A 24,144-nucleotide genomic window follows, 5' to 3' on the forward strand; every position below is an offset into this window, starting at 1 on the left:
AAGATAATAAGAGGAATAGATAGAGTGGATAACTAGCGCTTCTTCCCCAGGGCACCACTGCTCAATACAAGAGGACATGGCTTTCAGGTAAGGGGTGGGAAGTTCAAGGGGGATATTAGAGGAAGGTTTTTTACTCACAGAGTGGTTGGTGCGTGGAATGCACTGCCTGAGTCAGTGGTGGAGGCAGATATACTAGTGAAGTTTAAGAGACTACTAGACAGGTATATGGAGGAATTTAAGGTGGCAGAGGGTTATATGGGAGGCAGGGTTTGATGGTCAGTACAACATTGTGGGCCGAAGGGCCTGTACTGTGCTGTACTATTCTATGTTCTATGTAATATGGGGTATTAACCACTGGATTAGGGGAATAAGGGGGTATTAACCACCCAATCAGATGAATATGGGGGTACTGACTGCCCAATTGGGTGAATATTGGCGTATTAACCACCCAACCAAGTGAATATAGGGGCATGACCCATCCAACCAGGCGAATATGAGGTATTAACCACCCAATTGGGGAATATGGGAGTATTAACCACCTAAATGGGCGAAGATGGAGGTATTTACCACCTAATAGAGGGAAATGGGGGCATTAACCACTCAGTAGGGTGAATATTGGGTTATTAACCATCCAATCGGATGAATGTGGGGTTATTAACCACCTAATTAGGTGAATATGCGGTATTAACCATCTAATCTGATGAATATGGAGGTATTAACCACCCATTTGGATGAATATGGGGGTATTAACTAACCAGTTGGGTGAATATGGGGGCATTAACCACCAATTGGGTGAATATGGGGGCATTAACCATCTAATCAGATCAATATGGGGACATTAACCACCCATTCGGATGAATATGGGGGTATTAACCACACATTCGGATGAACATGGGGGTATTAACTACCCAATTGGGTGAATATGGGTGCATTAACCATCTAACCACTCAATCGGATGAATATGGGGTTACTAACCACCCAATAAGGGGAATATGGCGGTATTAACTGCCCAATTAGGTGAATTTGGGGGCATTAACCACCCAATTGGGTGAGTATGGAGGTATGGACCACCAAATCAGGTGAGTATGGGGGCCACTGACCACCTAATCGGGTGTGCATGGGGGTATTAACCACCCAATCAGGGGAATACAGGGGCATTAACCACCCAATCGGATCAATATGGGGGTATTAACCACCCAATTGGACAAGTATGGTGTATTGACCACCCAATCGGGCAAATACGGGGGCACTGACCACCCAATCGGGAGAGTACGGGGGCACTGACCATCCAATCCGGTGAGTATGGGGGCACTGACCATCCAATCAGGTGAGTATGGGGGCACTGACCATCCAATCAGGTGAGTATAGGGGCACTGACCATCCAATCAGGTGAGTATGGGGGCACTGACCATCCAATCAGGTGAGTATAGGGAGATTGACTACCCAATTGGGTGAATATGGGGCATTAACCACCCAATCAGAACAGGGAACGAATATTGAGAGACATCACTCACCCAATCAGGTGAGTATGGGGGCACTGACCATCCAATCAGGTGACTCCGCCGACAGCGCCCCCCGCCGTCCTGGCCGAGTTACTACAGATAGGCCTCGCCCCCGTGCGTCCATCACCGAGTACTGCAGCGTGCGGCCGCCTGGAAGAAGCACCTCCACCGTTTTGGAGCGGCGCCGATCGCATCCTGGGAGCGGCTGCGACGACGGGCAACACCCGCGTTCCCTCCACGAACAGCCGCCGGGGGTGTGTGTGTGTGCGGGGCAGGCTGCCGTCCGAAGTCAGCCCCGGGGAGCTCCCTCAGCTCTCCGCACCCGCGGCAAATGGCGGCGGTCCACGTGACGGCGGTCGCCGGCGACGGCGCCACCCGGTGCCCGGGAGGGGTCACCGCAGCCGCCCGCGACGAGCGGCGCGTCGCCTGGGGGGGGGGAGAGGCGGGTAGCGCAGGGCGTCGGGGCGCCCCCTGATGCCTGGGAGGAGGTAGCGCAGGGCGTCGGGGCGCCCCCTGATGCCTGGGAGGAGGTAGCGCAGGGCGTCGGGGCGCCCCCTGATGCCTGGGAGGAGGTAGCGCAGGGCGTCGGGGCGCCACCTGATGCCTGGGAGGAGCGGTACGGCAGCCGGTCCGGAAGTAGATATTTGACCCCCCCTCGCTCAGCGGGTGAACTTCCGGCGAAGTGATACTGAAGCCGCAATGGCGTCGGTGTTGGCCGAGCCGGGGGCAGGGCGCCAGCAATCCGCCTCCATCGGCGCCGGGAGCGGCCGGGCGCAGCTCCTGGCCTTCTAACCCCGGCGCTGACAGTCCAACATACACGCTGGCGGAGTCATTTCCCGGGAGTCATCATTGATACAAACTTAAAATCACCAGAAACAAGTTTTTTTTTCCTCTCTCTCTCTCCTCTGCCGTTCGCTAATCCAAATTTTGCCGGGACTCGAACTGAACTCACAACGAAATAAAATAAGTTGTTTTTTTTTAAAAAAAAATGTTGGGGGACGGCGCCTGTCCTGTTTAAAAAAAAGAATAGCCTCCCCAGGAGCCAAAACAGGGGAAAATTTGCAAGCCCTAGGCAACCCACTGTACAGCCCGAAGTTGTTGAGAGAAACAGTGTAAAGGTTATGGAAGAAAAAGAACACTTGGGGTGAATGTTGGCCCAGAGGATCAGGGCAGCCGGCAGCTCACTCTTGACCTTTTAATTTTCTCGCTTTTTTTTTGTTGTTGTGTTTCTGTGGGATGCCAGGCTCGGAGAGAGCTGGGAGCAAGGCGGATGGAGGCAGTGGTCTGGGCTCCAGCGGCGGCGGCGGCAGGGAGCGGCGGAAGGCGGCGTCCAGGCACAGGCGCCGCCGGGTCAAGCACGGCCGGGACGCCCCGGGGGTGGCCGCCCAGACCCCGCTGGCCAAGGTGAAGTCGCTGGTGGAGTACGACGACATCAGCTCGGACTCGGACGCCTTCTCCGAGGCCACCGTCCGCTCCGAGCGGAGGGAGAGGGAAGAGCGGACGAGCTCGGACAAGTCGGCCAGGGCCCACAAGCACCACCACCACCCGCACAGGCGGGCCAAGGAGCACAAGTCGAAGGAGGCCGACCGGGCCAAGGAGCGGGGCCGGCGGCCGGAGTCCGGCAAGTCCGGCTCCAGCAGAGAGAGGACCTCCTCCAAGAGGCAGGCCGCGGAGGAGGAGGAGGACGGCGGTAAGAAAGGGTGGGCGTCACCCGTCACCAAGCACGGCGGCAGCAAGGACTCGAAGTCCGCCAAGTCGTCCAAAGAACGGGCCAAGAAAGAGAAGGAGCAGCGGTCGGCGCACCGGGAGCAGCTGAAGACCCAGAAGAAATGCAAGGAAGCCCCTCGGGGTTACCGGACGTCCCCCAGCCCAAAGAAGAAAGGTGGGAGCCCGCGGCGCAGGCGTTCTTCCAGCCCGACTAGGGACGACAGCCCCTTTGGGGGCTACGGCAAGGGTTACGATGCCAGCCCGCTTTATCGATCCCGGACTTCCAGTGCCTACGACGGCTACCGGCGGAGTCCCGGTGATTCCCTCCGGAAGCAGTCGGTCAGCCCGCCCTACTACAGTTCCAGGGAGCCCGCGGCCTATCACACTGGATATAACATGCGGTCGCCCAGCCCTTACGGCAGGAGGCAAAGGTCCTCGAGCCCTTACAGCCGGCACCGGTCGCCCAGTTACGACAGGCACAGCAGCTCGTACGAGTACGGTGGGAGGTCGGCGAGCCCCTACGGCAGGCGGCGCTCTATCAGCCCCTACGGCAGCAGGAGATCCTTCAGTCAAAGCCCAGTGACCAGGTACATGTCTAATCCTTTCCTTTCCAGCCCGCGGTGGGGTACAGGGGGCTGCTGACTGGGAGCCCGGCCCGCGCGGCGGGTGCGAGTGGCGAAAGCCAGCCGAAGCAGTAAAAAGGGGGAGTTTGGCAGGGGGTTGGTGATCGAAGGTGGGTCTCTGGAACAGAGAGCTCTCTGACTTTTGGGGTGGGGAGAGTGGGGGGTCCGCGACACGGTTACAGCTCAGGGTGTCGGGAGTTCGGTCCCAATGCCATCTGTGCGTTCTCCCTGTGGGTTTCCTCCGAGCGCCCCGGTTCCCTCCAGCAGTCCAGGGGCTGGTAGGTTAATTGTTGTTGCGACTAGGCCGGGGTTAAATCATTCAGTCGATGTGGCTCCCGAGGGGCCGGGCAGGCCTGTTCTGTGCTCTCTCTGCGAATAAAATCCTGTATATGGGTGAGGTCAATGTGAGACGGGAACTTCTGGGGATTTGAGGAGTCTGGTGGTGCCAGTACGTGGGTTGTTGGGACCATGGGGAGGCAGGGAGGAGAGCAGGAACTGTCAGGTGAGCTCATGGCTTGTCTATGCCCCCCCCCCACCTATCCCAGGACGAAGGGTTTCCCTGCAGAGCTGGTGGGGACAGCCCCTGCAGCACCGAGAGGGGCTCCGGGCTCCGCACTTCAGGCAGGGGAGGGTCTGGGCTGGAGCAGGTGAAAGGTTGCAGAGGGTTAGCCAGAGGGAGAGATGTGCCTGCTTCTGCCTGACACCCCTGCAGCTTCAGGAGGGAGGTGAGGCACCTCCTACGCGGTGGAGGTGGTCGGACGGGGGGAATGCTGGGGTCGGTAGAACAGTAGTGTGGTCAGGTGGCCGGGGGGGTGTGGGGATGTGGAGAATGGTGTTGTCGTTGGGATCAGAGGAGATGTTCGCGTCTGTGAGCTGGTGTTTGGATCGGAGTCGGTATCTGGGGTCGGAGGTTGTGGACAGTGGCCAGTTTCGGAGTCGGTACTCGGGGTCAGGAGACCCTGGTTGGAGTCGTGGGGGTGGTCAGGGTCAGATGGGATGACGGGGCAGTGGTCTGGCCAGGGTCAGAGAACAGTGGGAGTTGTGAGGATGGTTAGGGTCAGAGGGGTTTGTTGGGGTCAGGAAGCAATCAGGGATTGTGTTGTGGGGGTGTCTGGCCCTGTGAGCCTGCAGCTGTTAGCAGCCAGGATTTCTTGAATGACCGCCCTACCTCCTCAGATTCTGCCCAGATCTCTGATTGACCACCGTACATCCTCAGGTCCCACCGAGATCTCTGAGTGACCACTGTACGTCCTCAGATCCCACTGGGATCTCTCAGTGACCACCCTACATCCTCAGATCCCATCAGGATCTCTGAGTGACCACCGTACATCCTCAGATCCCACCGAGATCTCTGAGTGACCACTGTACGTCCTCAGATCCCACCGGGATCTCTCAGTGACCACCCTACATCCTCAGATCCCATCAGGATCTCTGATTGACCACCGTACGTCTCGGATCACCGGGATCTCTCAGTGACCACCCTACATCCTCAGATTCTGCCCGGATCTCTGAGTGACCACCGTACGTCCTCAGATCCCACCAAGATCTCTGATTGACCACCGCATGTCCTCAGGTCCCACCGAGATCTCTGAGTGACCACTGTACGTCCTCAGATCCCACCGGGATCTCTCAGTGACCACCCTACATCCTCAGATCCCATCAGGATCTCTGATTGACCACCGTACGTCTCGGATCACCGGGATCTCTCAGTGACCACCCTACATCCTCAGATTCTGCCCGGATCTCTGAGTGACCACCGTACATCCTCAGATCCCACCGAGATCTCTGAATGACCACCCTACATCCTCAGATCCCACCAGGATCTCTGATTGACCACCGTATCAAATCTCCCCTCAAATCCTCTACTTTGCGAGGAATGAAGTCTTTCATTACAGTCCGCAAATCATTCCGTCAGCCACAACGGGCAGCCTCAGACCTGCCATTTCCCACAGCCGCTGTCTTCCTGATACCCCCTCCTGTCTGTTGTTGTATGTCAAGAGTTTCAGGGCAGATGCCCCAAGTTCACCCACGTCCTGACAAATAATAAACAACACCATTGGTTTCCACCAGGATTTCTGAGTAGCCACTGTACTTACTCAGTTCCCACCAGGATCTCTGTTTGACCACCATACGTTCTCAGATCCCACTAAGATCTCTGACCACCGTAAGTCTGCGGTTCCCACCAGGATCTCTGAGTGACGACGTACATCCTCAGATCCCACCAGAGGCTCTGATTGACGACCGTATGTCCTTGGTTCCCGTCAGGATCTCTGAGTGACCACTGTACGTCCTCAGATCCCACCGAGATCTCTGTTTGACCACCATACGTTCCCAGATCCCACTAAGATCTCTGACCACCGTAAGTCTGCGGTTCCCACCAGGATCTCTGAGTGACAACGTACATCCTCAGATCCCACCAGAGGCTCTGATTGACGACCGTATGTCCTTGGTTCCCGTCAGGATCTCTGAGTGACCACTGTACGTCCTCAGATCCCACCGAGATCTCTGTTTGACCACCATACGTTCTCAGATCCCACTAAGATCTCTGACCACCGTAAGTCTGCGGTTCCCACCAGGATCTCTGAGTGACAACGTACATCCTCAGATCCCACCAGAGGCTCTGATTGACGACCGTATGTCCTTGGTTCCCGTCAGGATCTCTGAGTGACCACCGTACCTGCTCAGGTCCCACCAGGATCTCCGAATGATCATTGTACAACCTCAGATGCCACCGAGATCTCTGAGTGACCACCCTACGTTCTCAGATCCCACGAAGATCTCTGAGTGACCATCGTATGTCTTCATATTCCACCAGCAGTTCTGAAGACATCTTGTCTGCCGTCCCAGTCATGGTCAGTCTGACTGAGAGTAACATCTCGGAGATGTCTTGCAACAGCTTGTGTGATCAGTCGGAGGCAGGGAATGGTCCAATATTCTGGCAACAAGGGAACTGATGGTGTTGTTTGTTATTTGTCAGGACGTGGGTGAACTTGGGGCATCTGCCCTGAAACTCTTGACATACAACAACAGACAGGAGGGGGTATCAGGAAGACAGCGGCTGCGGGAAATGGCAGGTCTGAGGCTGCCGGTTGTGGCTGCCGGAATGATTTGCGGACTGTAATGAAAGACTTCATTCCTCGCAAAGTAGAGGATTTGAGGGGAGATTTGATAGAGGGGATACAAAATTATGAGGGGCCGGCAAGTGGGATGAGAATGATAAGTCAAGGGTTAAAGGTGACAAGTTTAAGGGGAACATGAGGGGAAACCATCTTCACTCCGAGGGTGGTGAGAGTGTGGAACGAGCTGCTGGTGGAAGTGGTGTGTGCGAGCTCGATTTCAATGTTTAAGAGAAGTTTGGACCGGTACAGGGATGGGAGGGGGATGGAGGGCAGTGGCTCCGGTGTAGGTCGATGGGAGTAGGCAGGTTAAGTGGTTCAGCACGGACTAGATGGGCCGAGGGGCCTGTTTCAATGCTGTACTTTTCTATGACCATGACTTCCCTGTCCAGGCCTCGGCCCTGGGCGAGCATGAACGTCCGTTAAGTACTGGGAAAAGGGGGATGTGAAGTGTGTACGCGGGGAAAGGAGAGAGACAGCGGAGTGACTGGACAGTCTCTGAACATGTGCAGGAACTGGGTGGCCTCGGTGTGACTGTGCAGGCGGACTGTGCGAAGACACAGGTGGAAGAGCTACTTTCAATACATTGTCAGACATCGAGCGCAGTGCAGACCCTTAGGCCCACGATGTTGTGCCAATCTTTGAAGATCAATCCCCTCCCACATAACCCTCTGTTTTCCTATCATCCACGTCCCTATCCAAGAGTCTCTTAAATGTCCCCCAATGTATCTGTCGCTACCACCCCCCCCCCCCCCCCGGCAGGGCTTTCTGTGCACTCATCTCTCTCTGTGTAATAAACTTACCTCTGACATTCCCCCCCACCCCCGCCATACTTTCCTCCAATCACCTAAACTTTAAGCCCCCTCACAGTACCCATTTCCACACTGGAGAAAAAGTCTCTGACTGTCCGCTTGATCTTCAAAATACCAAGAGAACTTATTATCCAAGTACGTGTCTGTTATGTCACCAGGTACAGCCCTGTGTTACGGGCATTCACACTGAATCCAAAGCAACACAGCAGAAACTATCAAAAACTGCACACAAGGACAGGAAAGCAGCTGCTCTTCAGAAAGCAACAAACTCTGCAACTGCAAACTAAAAATAAAAAAAACAAAATAGTCATCAACAAGTAACAAATATTGAAGAAAATGGGTTGTAGAGTCACTGAAAGTGAGTCTGTAAATTGTGGAATCAGTTCAGACGTGGGCTAAGTGAAGTTATCCCTTCTGGTTGAGGGGTAATAACTATTCCTGAACCTGGTGGTGTGGGTCCTGAGGCTCCTGTACCTCCTTCCTGATGGTTGAGGGGTAATAACTGTTCCTGAACCTGGTGTCGTGGGTCCTGAGGCTCCTATACCTCCTTCCTGACGGTTGAGGGGGTAATAACTGTTCCTGAACCTGGTGGTGTGGGTCCTGAGGCTCATGTATCTCCTTCCTGATGGTTGAGGGGTAATAACTGTTCCTGAACCTGGTGTCGTGGGTCCTGAGGCTCCTATACCTCCTTCCTGACGGTTGAGGGGGTAATAACTGTTCCTGAACCTGGTGGTGTGGGTCCTGAGGCTCCTGTACCTCCTTCCTGATGGTTGAGGGGTAATAACTGTTCTTGAATCTGGTGGTGTGGGTCGTGAGGCTCCTGTACCTCCTTCCTGATGGTTGAGGGGTAATAACTTTTCCTGAACCTGATGGTGTGGGTCCTGAGGCTCCTGTATCTCCTTCCTGATGGTTGAGGGGTAATAACTTTTCCTGAACCTGGTGGTGTGGGTCGTGAGGCTCCTGTACCTCCTTCCTGATGGTTGAGGGGTAATAACTGTTCCTGAACCTGGTGGTGTGGGTCCTGAGGCTCCTGTACCTCCTTCCTGATGGTTGAGGGGTAATAACTGTTCCTGAACCTGATGGTGTGGGTCCTGAGGCTCCTGTACCTCCTTCCTGATGGTTGAGGGGTAATAACTGTTCCTGAACCTGATGGTGTGGGACCTGAGGCTCCTGTACCTCCTTCCTGACGGTTGAGGGGTAATAACTGTTCCTGAACCTGGTGGTGTGGGTCCTGAAGCTCCTGTACCTCCTTCCTGATGGTTGAGGGGTAATAACTGTTCCTGAACCTGGTGGTGTGGGTCGTGAGGCTCCTGTACCTCCTTCCTGATGGTTGAGGGGTAATAACTTTTCCTGAACCTGATGGTGTGGGTCCTGAGGCTCCTGTATCTCCTTCCTGATGGTTGAGGGGTAATAACTTTTCCTGAACCTGGTGGTGTGGGTCGTGAGGCTCCTGTACCTCCTTCCTGATGGTTGAGGGGTAATAACTGTTCCTGAACCTGGTGGTGTGGGTCCTGAGGCTCCCGTACCTCCTTCTTGATGGTTGAGGGGTAATAACTGTTCCTGAACCTGATGGTGTGGGTCCTGAGGCTCCTGTACCTCCTTCCTGATGGTTGAGGGGTAATAACTGTTCCTGAACCTGATGGTGTGGGTCCTGAGGCTCCTGTACCTCCTTCCTGATGGTTGAGGGGTAATAACTGTTCCTGAACCTGGTGGTGTTGGTCCTGAGGCTCCTGTACCAACTTCCTGATGGCAGCAGCGAGAAGAGAGCATGACCTGGGTGGTGGGGGTCCCTATTGACAGATGCTGCTTTCCAGTGACAGTGCTCCATATAAATATGCTCAGTGGTGGAGAGGGCTTTACCCGTGATGCTCTGGGCCGTACCCACTGCTTTTTGAAGGATATTTCCTGAAAGGGTGCTGCTGTTTCCATAGCGGACCATGACGCAGCCAGAAAATACACTCTCCACCACAGATCAATAGAAGTATGTCAAAGTTTTCGATGACCTGCCAGTTCATCGCAAACTCCAAAGGAAGTAGAGACACTCCTCTGCTTTCTTTGTAATTACACTTACGTGCTGGGCCCAGGGCAAGGCCTCTGAGGTGGTAACATAGAGGAGTTTAAAGTAGCTGAAGTCCTCTACGTCTGATGCCCTGATGAGGACTGACTCCTGCACCTCAGGATTGCACCTGCCGAAGTTAACGACTTCAGCCTGCGAACATAGAGTAAGAGACTGTTATGGCATCAATCGGCCGGATTTTAAACGCTGTGCATCAATTGTGAGAGTCACTGTTTATTCAGAGTGAGGGTCACTCACTGCGTAGCTGTACAGAGTCACTGTTTATTCAGGGTGAGGGTCACTGTGTAACTGTACAGAGTCACTGTCTATTCAGGGTGAGGGTCACTGTGTAACTGTACAGAATCACTGTTTATTCAGGGTGAGGGTCACTGTGTAACTGTACAGAGTCACTGTTTATTCAGGGTGAGTGTCACTGTGTAACTGTACAGAGTCACTGTTTATTCAGGGGGAGGGTCACTGTGTAACTGTACAGAGTTACTGTTTATTCAGGGTGAGGGTCACTGTGTAACTGTACAGAGTCACTGTTTATTCAGGGTGAGGGACACTCACTGTGTAACTGTACAGAGTCACTGTTTATTCAGGGTGAGGGTCACTGTGTAACTGTACAGAGTCACTGTTTATTCAGGGTGAGGGTCACTGTGTAACTGTCCAGAGTCACTGTTTATTCAGGGTGAGGGTCACCGTGTAACTGTACAGAGTTACTGTTTATTCAGGGTGAGGGTCACTGTGTAACTGTACAGAGTCGCTGTTTATTCAGGGTGAGGGTCACTGTGTAACTGTACAGAGTCACTGTTTATTCAGGGTGAGGGTCACTGTGTAACTGTACAGAGTCACTGTATATTCAGGGTGAGGGTCACTCACTGTGTAACTGTACAGAGTCACTGTTTATTCAGGGTGAGGGTCGCTGTGTAACTGTACAGAGTCACTGTTTATTCAGGGTGAGGGTCACTCACTGTGTAACTGTACAGAGTCACTGTTTATTCAGGGTGAGGGTCACTGTGTAACTGTACAGAGTCACTGTTTATTCAGGGTGAGGGTCGCTGTGTAACTGTACAGAGTCACTGTTTATTCAGGGTGAGGGTCACTGTGTAACTGTACAGAGTCACTGTATATTCAGGGTGAGGGTCACTCACTGTGTAACTGTACAGAGTCACTGTTTATTCAGGGTGAGGGTCACTGTAACTGTACAGAGTCACTGTTTATTCAGGGTGAGGGTCACTCACTGTGTAACTGTACAGAGTCACTGTTTATTCAGAGTGAGGGTCACTGTGTAACTGTACAGAGTTACTGTTTATTCAGGGTGAGGGTCACTGTGTAACTGTACAGAGTCACTGTTTATTCAGGGTGAGGGTCACTGTGTAACTGTACAGAGTCACTGTTTATTCAGGGTGAGGGTCACTGTGTAACTGTACAGAGTCACTGTATATTCAGGGTGAGGGTCACTCACTGTGTAACTGTACAGAGTCACTGTTTATTCAGGGTGAGGGTCACTGTAACTGTACAGAGTCACTGTTTATTCAGGGTGAGGGTCACTGTGTAACTGTACAGAGTCACTGTTTATTCAGAGTGAGGGTCACTGTGTAACTGTACAGAGTTACTGTTTATTCAGGGTGAGGGTCACTGTGTAACTGTACAGAGTCACTGTTTATTCAGGGTGAGGGTCACTGTAACTGTACAGAGTCACTGTTTATTCAGGGTGAGGGTCACTGTGTAACTGTACAGAGTCACTGTTTATTCAGGGTGAGGGTCACTGTGTAACTGTACAGAGTCACTGTTTATTCAGAGTGAGGGTCACTGTGTAACTGTACAGAGTTACTGTTTATTCAGGGTGAGGGTCACTGTGTAACTGTACAGAGTCACTGTTTATTCAGGGTGAGGGTCACTGTGTAACTGTACAGAGTCACTGTTTATTCAGGGTGAGGGTCACTGTGTAACTGTACAGAGTCACTGTATATTCAGGGTGAGGGTCACTCACTGTGTAACTGTACAGAGTCACTGTTTATTCAGGGTGAGGGTCACTGTAACTGTACAGAGTCACTGTTTATTCAGGGTGAGGGTCACTGTGTAACTGTACAGAGTCACTGTTTATTCAGAGTGAGGGTCACTGTGTAACTGTACAGAGTTACTGTTTATTCAGGGTGAGGGTCACTGTGTAACTGTACAGAGTCACTGTTTATTCAGAGTGAGGGTCACTGTGTAACTGTACAGAGTTACTGTTTATTCAGGGTGAGGGTCACTGTGTAACTGTACAGAGTCACTGTTTATTCAGGGTGAGGGTCACTGTGTAACTGTACAGAGTCACTGTTTATTCAGGGTGAGGGTCACTGTGTAACTGTACAGAGTCACTGTTTATTCAGGGTGAGGGTCACTGTGTAACTGTACAGAGTCACTGTTTATTCAGGGTGAGGGTCACTGTGTAACTGTACAGAGTCACTGTATATTCAGGGTGAGGGTCACTCACTGTGTAACTGTACAGAGTCACTGTTTATTCAGGGTGAGGGTCACTGTAACTGTACAGAGTCACTGTTTATTCAGGGTGAGGGTCACTGTGTAACTGTACAGAGTCACTGTTTATTCAGGGTGAGGGTCACTGTGTAACTGTACAGAGTCACTGTTTATTCAGAGTGAGGGTCACTGTGTAACTGTACAGAGTTACTGTTTATTCAGGGTGAGGGTCACTGTGTAACTGTACAGAGTCACTGTTTATTCAGGGTGAGGGTCACTGTGTAACTGTACAGAGTCACTGTTTATTCAGGGTGAGGGTCACTGTGTAACTGTACAGAGTCACTGTATATTCAGGGTGAGGGTCACTGTGTAACTGTACAGAGTCACTGTTTATTCAGGGTGAGGGTCACTGTGTAACTGTACAGAGTCACTGTTTATTCAGGGTGAGGGTCACTGTGTAACTGTACAGAGTCACAGTTTATTCAGGGTGAGGGTCACTCACTGTGTAACTGTACAGAGTCACTGTTTATTCAGGGTGAGGGTCACTGTGTAACTGTACAGAGTCACTGTTTATTCAGAGTGAGGGTCACTGTGTAACTGTACAGAGTCACTGTTTATTCAGGGTGAGGGTCACTGTGTAACTGTACAGAGTCACTGTTTATTCAGGGTGAGGGTGACTCACTGTGTAACTGTACAGAGTCACTGTTTATTCAGGGTGAGGGTCACTCACTGTGTAACTGTACAGAGTCACTGTTTATTCAGGGTGAGGGTCACTGTGTAACTGTACAGAGTCACTGTTTATTCAGGGTGAGGGTCACTGTTTATTCAGGGTGACGGTCACTCACTGTGTAACTGTACAGAGTCACTGTTTATTCAGGGTGAGGCTCACCGTATAACTGTACAGAGTCACTGTTTATTCAGAGTGAGGGTCACTGTGTAACTGTACAGAGTCACTGTTTATTCAGGGTGAGGGTCACTGTGTAACTGTACAGAATCACTGTTTATTCAGGGTGAGGGTCACTGTGTAACTGTACAGAGTCACTGTTTATTCAGAGTGAGGGTCACTGTGTAACTGTACAGAGTCACTGTTTATTCAGGGTGAGGGTCACTGTGTAACTGTACAGAGTCACTGTTTATTCAGAGTGAGGGTCACTGTGTAACTGTACAGAGTCACTGTATATTCAGGGTGAGGGTCGCTGTGTAACTGTACAGAGTCACTGTTTATTCAGGTTGAGGGTCACTGTGTAACTGTACAGAGTCACTGTTTATTCAGGGTGAGAGTCACTCACTGTGTAACTGTACAGAGTCACTGTTTATTCAGGGTGAGGGTCACTGTGTAACTGTACAGAGTCACTGTTTATTCAGGGTGAGGGTCACTGTGTAACTGTACAGAGTCACTGTTTATTCAGAGTGAGGGTCACTGTGTAACTGTACAGAGTCACTGTTTATTCAGGGTGAGGGTCACTGTGTAACTGTACAGAGTCATTGTTTATTCAGGGTGAGGGTCACTGTGTAACTGTACAGAGTCACTGTTTATTCAGAGTGAGGGTCACTGTGTAACTGTACAGAGTCACTGTTTATTCAGGTTGAGGGTCACTGTGTAACTGTACAGAGTCACAGTTTATTCAGGGTGAGGGTCACTGTAACTGTACAGGGTCACTGTTTTTTCAGGGTGAGGGTCACTGTGTAACTGTGCAGAGTCACTGTTTATTCAGGGTGAGGGTCGCTGTGTAACTGTACAGAGTCACTGTTTATTCAGGTTGAGGGTCACTGTGTAACTGTACAGAGTCACTGTTTATTCAGGGTGAGAGTCACTCACTGTGTAACTGTACAGAGTCACTGTTTATTCAGGGTGAGGGTCACTGTGTAACTGTACAGAGTCACTGTTTATTCAGGGTGAGGGTCACTGTGTAACTGTACAGAGTCACTGTTTATTCAGAGTGAGGGTCACTGTGTAACTGTACAGAGTCACTGTTTATTCAGGGTGAGGGTCACTGTGTAACTGTACAGAGTCATTGTTTATTCAGGGTGAGGGTCACTGTGTAACTGTACAGAGTCACTGTTTATTCAGAGTGAGGGTCACTGTGTAACTGTACAGAGTCACTGTTTATTCAGGTTGAGGGTCACTGTGTAACTGTACAGAGTCACAGTTTATTCAGGGTGAGGGTCACTGTAACTGTACAGGGTCACTGTTTTTTCAGGGTGAGGGTCACTGTGTAACTGTGCAGAGTCACTGTTTATTCAGGGTGAGGGTCACTGTGTAACTGTACAGAGTCACTGTTTATTCAGGGTGAGGGTCACTCACTGTGTAACTGTACAGAGTCACTGTTTATTCAGGGTGAGGGTCACTGTGTAACTGTACAGAGTCACTGTTTATTCAGGGTGAGGTTCACTGTGTAACTGTACAGAGTCACTGTTTATTCAGAGTGAGGGTCACTGTGTAACTGTACAGAGTCACTGTTTATTCAGGGTGAGGGTCATTGTGTAACTGTACAGAGTCACTGTTTATTCAGGGTGAGAGTCACTGTGTAACTGTACAGAGTCACTGTTTATTCAGGGTGAGGGTCACTGTGTAACTGTACAGAGTCACTGTTTATTCAGGGTGAGGGTCACTCACTGTGTAACTGTACAGAGTCACTGTTTATTCAGGGTGAGGGTCACTGTGTAACTGTACAGAGTCACTGTTTATTCAGAGTGAGGGTCACCGTGTAACTGTACAGAGTCACTGTTTATTCAGGGTGAGGGTCACTGTGTAACTGTACAGAGTCACTGTTTATTCAGGGTGAGGGTCACTCACTGTGTAACTGTACAGAGTCACTGTTTATTCAGAGTGAGGGTCACCGTGTAACTGTACAGAGTCACTGTTTATTCAGGGTGAGAGTCACTGTGTAACTGTACAGAGTCACTGTTTATTCAGGGTGAGAGTCACTGTGTAACTGTACAGAGTCACTGTTTATTCAGGGTGAGAGTCACTGTGTAACTGTACAGAGTCACTGTTTATTCAGGGTGAGGTCCCTGTGTAACTGTACAGAGTCACTGTATATTCATGGTGAGGGATACTCACTGTGTAACTGTACAGAGTCACTGTTTATTCAGGGTGAGGGTCACTGTAACTGTACAGAGTCACTGTTTATTCAGGGTGAGGGTCACTGTGTAACTGTACAGAGTCTCTGTTTATTCAGGATGAGGGTCACTGTGTAACTGTCCAGAGTCACTGTTTATTCAGGGTGAGGGTCACTGTGTAACTGTACAGAGTCACTGTTTATTCAGGGTGAGGGTCACTGTGTAACTGTACAGAGTCACTGTTCATTCAGAGTGAGGGTCACCGTGTAACTGTACAGAGTCACTGTTTATTCAGAGTGAGGGTTACTCACTGTGTAACTGTACAGAGTCACCGTTTATTTAGGGTCAGGGCCAGTCTGTAACTGTATGGATTTATTGATTATTCAGGGTCATGGCCTGACTGTAAATGTATAGAGTCACTACTTATTCTGTGTTAGGGCCTGTCTGTAACTGTATAGACTTATTGTTTATTCAGTGTCATGGCCAGTCTATGACTGTATAAATTTATTGTTATTCAGGGAAAGAAACTGTGTAACTGTTTAGAGTTATTGTTTGTTCAGAGTCAGGGCCAGTCTGTAACTGTATAGAATTATTGATTATTCATGGTCAGGGCCTGTCTGTAACTGTATAGGGTTATTGTATATTCAGGTTCAGAAACTGTGTAAATCACCTGTCCAGCTCTTGGCTCCATCCCTCCCCCTCCCACTTTCAAATGTCTCACTCGCTCTTCTTTCAGTTAGTCCTGACGAAGGGTCTCGGCCCAAAACGTCAACTGTACCTCTTCCTGGAGATGCTGCCTGGCCTGCTGCGTTCACCAGCAACTTTGATGTGTGTTGCTTGAATAAACAGCCGATGTTTTGGGCCGAGACCCTTCTTCATGTCTCAAGCATGTGCGTTGCTGTGTAGGTGGTCGTTCTGTTCAGGTTGTTGGTCGCTGTTGAAGTTGGCCGTGTTGCTCTTTATTCAGGATGAGATGGCTGTCAATGTGTTACTGTACCACGACTCTGGCTATTCAGGGTCAGTGTCACCGTGGGGGTTACCTGGATCACCCACAACAAAGGCAGCTTTTTATTGATTCTTCAGTGTTCACTTTAAAGCTGTGCTTCTACACAACGGCAGTGTCAACACTTCAACACCAATCAGCTGTACTGTACACATCAAAGGAGACTACCAAAACTAGTTAGGAACGCACCTTGGAATTCCCCAGTATTGTGGTTTCATTTTGAATGGGGTGGCCGTGCATTACATTAGAAAGGACTGGCCACTCTGTAAGCAGTTGGTTACAGGTACAAAAGTCTGACACATACTTTATACTTTATAGTCGCCAAACAACTGATACTAGAACGTACAATCATCACAGCGATATTTGATTCTGCGCTTCTCGCTCCCTGGAGTACAAATTGATAGTAAATATTAAAGATTTAAATTATAAATCATAAATAGAAAATGGAAAGTAAGGTTGTGCAAAAAAACTGAGAGGCAGGTCGGGATATTTGGAGAGTACGGCCCAGATCCGGGTCAGGATCCATTCAGCAGCCTTTTCACAGTTGGAAAGAAGCTGTTCCCAAATCTGGCCGTACGAGTCTTCAAGCTCCTAAGCCTTCTCCCGGAGGGAAGAGGGACGAAAAGTGTGTTGGCTGGGTGGGTCGTGTCCTTGATCATCCTGGCAGCACTGCTCCGACAGCGTGCGGTGTAAAGTGAGTCCAAGGACGGAAGATTGGTTTGTGTGATGTGCTGGGCCGTGTTCACGATCTTCTGCAGCTTCTTCCGGTCTTGGACAGGACAACTTCCATACCAGGTTGTGATGCACCCTAGAAGAATGCTTTCTACGGTGCATCTATAAAAATTAGTGAGGGTTTTAGGGGACAGGCCTAATTTCTTTAGTTTTCTCAGGAAGTAAAGGTGCTGGTGGGCCTTCTTGGCAGTGGACTCTGCTTGGTTGGACCAAGTCAGGTCATTTGTGATATTGACCCCGAGGAACTTAAAGCTTTTGACTTGTTCCACTTGCGCACCACCGATGTAAATGGGGTCGTGCGGTCCGCTACTCCTTCTGAAGTCAACAACCAATTCCTTCGTCTTGCTGACGTTGAGGGATAGGTTATTGTCTTCGCACCATGCCACCAGGTTCTTAATTTCCTCTGTGTACTCAAACTCATCATTACTCGAGATACGGCCTACAATTGTTGTGTCATCAGCAAACTTATATATTGAGTTCGATGGAAACTTGACTACACAATCATGGGTGAACAGTGAGTACAGCAGGGGGCTGAGTACACAGCTTTGTGGGGCACCGGTGCTCAGAGTGATAGTAGAGGAGAGCTTGTCCCATATTTTTACAGCCTGGGTCCTGTCTGTGAGGAAGTTGAAGATCCAGCTGCAGATCTGAGTGCTAAGGCCCAGGTCCCGGAGCTTGGGAATCAGTTTATTTGGGATGATGGTATTAAAGGCAGAGCTGTAGTCAATGAAAAGGAGCCTTACATATGGGTCTTTATTCTCCAGGTGTTCTAAGGAGGAATGTAGGGCCAGAGAGATGGCATCTGCCGTTGACCTGTTGCTCTGGTAGGCGAATTGCAAAGCGTCGAGGTTGACCGGTAGGCTGTGGTTGATGTGTGCCATAACCAATCTCTCGAAGCACTTCATAGCAATTGATGTCAGAGCCACAGGTCGATAGTCATTCAGGCATACCACCTTGCTCTTCTTCGGCACTGGGATTATCGTTGCCTTCTTAAAACACCAGGGGATCTTAGACTGAAGCAAGGAGCAGCTGAAGATGTCAGCAAACACTCCAGCTAGCTCGCTTGCACAGGCCCGGAGAACACGTCCTGGGACGCCATCTGGGCCCATCGCCTTCCTTGGATTTATCTTCAGGAAGGCCCTTCTAATGTCCTCCTCAGTGATAACGAATCTCGATGCCACCAGGTCCGGTTCAGAGAAGATTTACCAGAATGTTACTGGGGTTTCATCACCTTTGTTACAGAGAAAGGTTGGCGGGAAAGTTTAATAGAGCTGTTAGGGAGGGTTTAAACTAATTTGGCAGGGGGATGGGAACCAGAATGATAGACCGGAGGAAGGGGAAAACAGAAATAAATCCAAGATAGTGAGCAGTAAAGATGTCAGGAAAGACAGGCAGGTGATGGGGCAAATGTGTAGCCATTGGGATGAGTTGCAGTGCAATGAAGTTGCAGTGAAATCAAAGCAAAAAGTATGAAATACTGGTCTTAAGGTGTTGTACTTAAATGCACGCAGCATAAGGAATAAGGTGGATGATCTTGTCATACAGCTACAGATTGGCAGGTATGATATTGTGGCCATCACTGAGACCTGGCTAAAGGATGCATGTCTCTGGGAGCTGAACGTCCAAGGATACACGGTGTATCGGAAGGATAGGAAGGTAGGCAGAGGGGGAGGCGTGGCTTTATTGCTAAGAAATGATATTAAATCATTAGAAAGAGGTGATATAGGATCGGAAGGTGCAGAATCTTTATGGGTTGAGCTAACAAATCGCAGGGGTAAAAGAACCCTGATGGCAGTTATTTATAGGCCTCCAAACAGCTGCAGGGATGTGGACTACAAATTACAAATGGAAATAGAAAAGGCTTGTCAGAAGTGCAGCGTTATGATAATTGTGGGGGATTTTAACATGCGAGTAGATTGGAAAAATCAGGTCGGCACTGGATCTCAAGAGAGAGAATTTGTAGAATGTCTGCGAGATGGCTTTTTAGAACAGCTTGTTGTTGAGCCCACTAGGGGATCGGCTGTACTGGATTGGGTTTTGTGTAATGAACCGGAGGTGATTGGAGAGATTGAGGTGAAGGAACCCTTAGGAGACAGTGATCATAACATGATTGAGTTCACTGTGAAATTAGAAAAAGAGAAGCCGAAATCTGATGTGTTGGTATTTCAGTGGAGTAAAGGAAATTACAGTGGCATGAGAGAGGAACTGGCCAAAGTTGACTGGAAAGAGACACTGGCGGGAAAGACAGCAGAGCAGCAGTGGCTGGAGTTTATGCGAGAAATGAGGAATGTGCAAGACAGGTATATTCCAAAAAAGAAGAAATTTTCGAGTGGAAAAAGGATGCAACCGTGGTTGACAAGAGAAGTCAAAGCCAAAGTTAAAGCGAAGGAGAGGGCATACAAGAAAGCAAAAATTAGTGGGAAGACAGAGGATTGGGAAGTTTTTAAAACCTTACAAAAGGAAAGCAAGAAGGTCATTAAGAGAGAAAAGATTAATTATGAAAGGAAACTAGCAAATAATATCAAAGAGGATACTAAAAGCTTTTTCAAGTATATAAAGAGTAAAAGACAGGTGAGAGTAGATATAGGACCGATAGAAAATGATACTGGAGAAATTGTAATGGGAGATAAGGAGATGGCAGAGGAACTGAACAAGTATTTTGCATCAGTCTTCACTGAGGAAGACAGCAGGATACCGGACACTCAAGGGTGGCAGGGAAGAGAAGTGTGCGCAGTCACAATTACGACAGAGAAAGTACTCAGGAAGCTGAATAGTCTAAAGGTAGATAAATCTCCTGGACCAGGTGGAATGCACCCTCGTGTTCTGAAGGAAGTAGCTGTGGAGATTGCAGAGGCATTAGCGATGATCTTTCAAAAGTCGATAGATTCTGGCATGGTTCCGGAGGACTGGAAGATTGCAAATGTCACTCCGCTATTTAAGAAGGGGGGCAAGGAAGCAAAAAGGAAATTATAGACCTGTTAGCTTGACATCTGTGGTTGGGAAGTTGTTGGAGTCGATTGTCGAGGATGAGGTTACGGAGTACCTGGAGGTATATGACAAGATAGGCAGAACTCAGCATGGATTTCTTAAAGGAAAATCCTGCCTGACAAACCTATTACAATTTTTTGAGGAAATTACCAGTAGGCTGGACAAGGGAGATCAGTGGATGTTGTATATTTGGATTTTCAGAAGGCCTTTGACAAGGTGCCACACATGAGGCTACTTAACAAGATAAGAGCCCATGGAATTACAGGAAAGTTACATACATGAATAGAGCATTGGCTGATTGGCAGGAAACAGAGAGTGGGAATAAAGGGATCCTATTCTGGTTGGCTGCCGGTTACCAGTGGTGTTCCACAGGGGGTCAGTGTTGGGGCCGCTTCTTTTTACATTGTACATCAACGATTTGGATTATGGAATAGATGGCTTTGTGGCTAAGTTTGCTGACGATACGAAGATAGGTGGAGGGGCCGGTAGTGCTGAGGAAATGGAGAGTCTGCAGAGAGACTTGGATAGATTGGAAGAATGGGCAGAGAAGTGGCAAATGAAGTACAATGTTGGAAAGTGTATGGTTATGCACTTTGGCAGAAAAAATAAATGGGCAGACTATTATTTAAATGGGGAAAGAATTCAAAGTTCTGAGATGCAACGGGACTTGGGAGTCCTCGTACAGGATTCCCTTAAAGTTAACCTCCAGGTTGAGTCAGTAGTGAAGAAGGCGAATGCAATGTTGGCATTCATTTCTAGAGGAATAGAGTATAGGAGCAGGGATGTGATGTTGAGGCTCTATAAGGCGCTGGTGAGATCTCACTTGGAGTACTGTGGGCAGTTTTGGTCTCCTTATTTAAGGAGGGATGTGCTGACGTTGGAGAGGGTACAGAGAAGATTTACTGGAATGATTCCGGGAATGAGTGGGTTAACATATGAGGAACGTTTGTCCGCTCTTGGACTGTATTCCTTGGAGTTTAGAAGAATGAGGGGAGACCTCATAGAAACATTTCGAATGTTAAAAGGCATGGACAGAGTGGATGTGGCAAAGTTGTTTCCCATGATGGGGGAGTCTTGTACTAGAGGGCATGAATTCAGGATTGAAGGGCGCCCTTTCAGAACAGAAATGCGAAGAAATTTTTTTAGTCAGAGGGTGGTGAATCTACGGAATTTGTTGCCACGGGCAGCAGTGGAGGCCAAGTCATTGGGTGTATTTAAGGCAGAGATTGATAGGTATCTGAGTAGCCAGGGCATCAAGGGTTATGGTGAGAAGGTGGGGCAGTGGGACTAAATAGGATAAAATGGATCAGCTCATGATAAAATGGCGGAGCAGACTCGATGGGCCGAATGGCCTACTTCTGCTCTTTTGTCTTATGGTCTATAGTCTAAATTGGGTCTTTATTGTTTGGAGCGTAGAAGGTTGAGGGGGGACTTAATAGAGGTATTTAAAATTGTGAGAGGGATAGATAGAGTTGACGTGGATAGGCTTTTTCCATTGAGAGTAGGGGAGATTCAAACAAGAGGACATGAGTTGAGAGTTAAAGGGCAAAAGTTTAGGGGTAACATGAGGGGGAACTTCTTTACTCAGAGAGTGGTAGCTGTGTGGAACGAGCTTCCAGCAGAAGTGGTTGAGGCAGGTTCGATGTTGTCGATTAAAGTTAAATTGGATAGATATATGGACAGGAAAGGAATGGAGGGTTATGGGCTGAGTGCAGGTCGGTGGGACTAGGTGAGAGTAAGAGTTCGGCACGGACTAGAAGGGCCGAGATGGCCTGTTTCCGTGCTGTGATTGTTATATGGTCATATGGTCCTGAAAGCTGAAGGATTTCGATTTTTGAGAATAACTGATGCCAAGATTAAGGAAGGCATTTTTGTTGGTCCACAAATCAAACAGGTCATCGATGACATGCAATTCGAAGAATATCTTGTGCGACTGGAGAAAATCACATGGAAGGCATTCAAAGATGTTATAAATTTTTCTTGGCAACTCCAGAGCACCAAACTAAAGGCAGCTGGTGGACAACAGGCTTCAAACATACAAAACCCATAAAGTTCAACACGTCACTAAAGGTTCATTTTCAGCATTCCCCTTTAGACTTGTTCCTTGCAAATTATGACACTGTCAGTGACGAGAATGGTGAAAGGTTTCACCAGGGCATTGGGGTCATTGAGAAGCTGTATCAGGGCAGCTGGAATCCATCAATGCTGGCTGATTATTGTTGGACAGTTAAACAAGAAGCCTCAGACACTGAGTACAAATGAAAATTATCAACAAAATATTTTTAGCTTAGTTAAACTATTGCAAAGCATCTGCACTGTTATGCAATTAAATGCATTAAAAGTTCATTTCTTGCTTCTCCAAACTCCTACTTCACACAAGTAGTCTGAAATTTTATTTGTGTTCAGCTCCAAGCAGTCTATCGCAAGCGCAAAGCATTTCTGAGGGAGCAACACCTTTGAAAATATTTGCTGTCCAGTGTTACCGTACATGGTTAGTGTTCACCTTGGGTTACTTTCTCCAGCAAGCGTTTACTTTCGGATAGGTTTCTTGGTTAATGTCGGCACTGGTTGCATTACCCGGTTATCTCTGTCCACTTATGTTATCCGGTTAGCGTTATCATCTGGCTACTTTACCTGGTTAGCCTTGTCAGCTGACTACTTTACCTGGTTAGTGTTTTTTTCATCTAACTACTTTACCCGGTTAGCCTTGTCAGCTGGCTACTTTACCCGGTTAGCATTGTCTCCTGGCTATTTTACCTGGTTAGCATTATCATCTGGCTACTTTACCCGGTTAGTGTTTTATCACCTGGTTAGCCTTGTCACCTGGCTACTTTACCTGGTTAATGTCACCTGGTTATTTTACCCGGTTAGCGTTGTCAACTGCTATTTTACCCGGTTAGCCTTGTCACCTGGCTATGTTACCTGGTTAGCATTGTCATCTGGCTACTTTACCCGGTTAGTGTTTTTGTCATCAAGCTACGTTACCCGGTTAGCCTTGTCACCTGGCTACATTATCTGGTTAGCCTTGTCAGCTGGCTACTTCACTCGGTTAGCGTTGTCACCTGGTTATTTTACCCGGTTAGCGTTTTCAACTACTATTTTACCCGATAAGCATTGTCACCTGGCTACTTTACCTGGTTAGTGTTTTTGTCACCTGGCTCCTTTACTCGGTTAGCCTTGTCAGCTGGCTACTTTACCCGGTTAGCGTTGTCTTCTACCTACTTTACCCGGTTAGCATTGTCATCTGGCTACTTTACCCGGTTAGTGCTTGTCACCTGGCTACTTTACCCGGTTAGCATTGTCATCTGGTTACTTTACCCGATTAGTGTTTGTCAGCTGGCTACTTTACCCGGTTAGCATTGTCACCTGGTTATTTTACCCGGTTAGCCTTGTCATCTGGCTACTTCACGTGGTTAGCGTTGTCACCTGGTTATTTTTCCTGGTTAGCATTTGTCACCTGGTTATTTTACCTGGTTAGCGTTGTCACCTGGCTCCTTTACCCAATTAGCCTTGTCAGCTGGCTACTTTACCCGGTTAGTGCTTGTCAGCTGGCTACTTTACCTGGTTAGCATTGTCATCTGGTTACTTTACCCGGTTAGTGTTTGTCACCTGGCTACTTTACCCGGTTAGTGTTTTGTCACCTGGCTCCTTCACCTGGTTAGCCTTGTCACCTGGCTACTTTACTTGGTTAATGTTGTCACCTGGTTATTTTACCCGGTTAGCGTTGTCAACTGCTATTTTACCCGGTTAGCGTTGTCACCTGGCTCCTTTACCCGGTTAGCCTTGTCAGCTGGCTACTTTACTTGTTTGGTTATTTTTCCTGGTTAGCATTTGTCACCTGGTTATTTTACCCGGTTAGCGTTGTCATCTGGCTACTTTACCCGGTTAGCCTTGTCAGCTGGCTACTTTACTTGTTTGGTTATTTTTCCTGGTTAGCATTTGTCACCTGGTTATTTTACCCGGTTAGCGTTGTCATCTGGCTACTTTACCTGGTTAGTGTATTTGTCACCTGGCTCCTTTACCAGGTTAGCCTTGTCATCTGGCTACTTTACCCTGTTAGCATTGTCACCTGGCTA

The 24,144-nt window shown here is 49.0% G+C and overlaps 1 protein-coding gene across 1 annotated transcript in view; it reads left to right on the top strand.

Annotated features, from left to right (window-relative positions):
• Positions 1-2,175: 2,175 nt before the first annotated feature.
• cdk12 (cyclin dependent kinase 12) overlaps positions 2,176-24,144 on the top strand; it is a 117,382-nt gene continuing 95,413 nt past the window's right edge. The window contains exon 1 of the mRNA XM_063037623.1: positions 2,176-3,796. Coding sequence (XP_062893693.1) covers positions 2,739-3,796 — 1,058 coding nt within the window. The 5' untranslated portion in view covers positions 2,176-2,738. The remainder of the gene's footprint in view (positions 3,797-24,144) is intronic.

Source organism: Mobula hypostoma, chromosome X1 (genome assembly GCF_963921235.1).
Source record: "Mobula hypostoma chromosome X1, sMobHyp1.1, whole genome shotgun sequence".
In the NCBI taxonomy this organism is placed as follows: Eukaryota; Metazoa; Chordata; class Chondrichthyes; order Myliobatiformes; family Myliobatidae; genus Mobula; species Mobula hypostoma.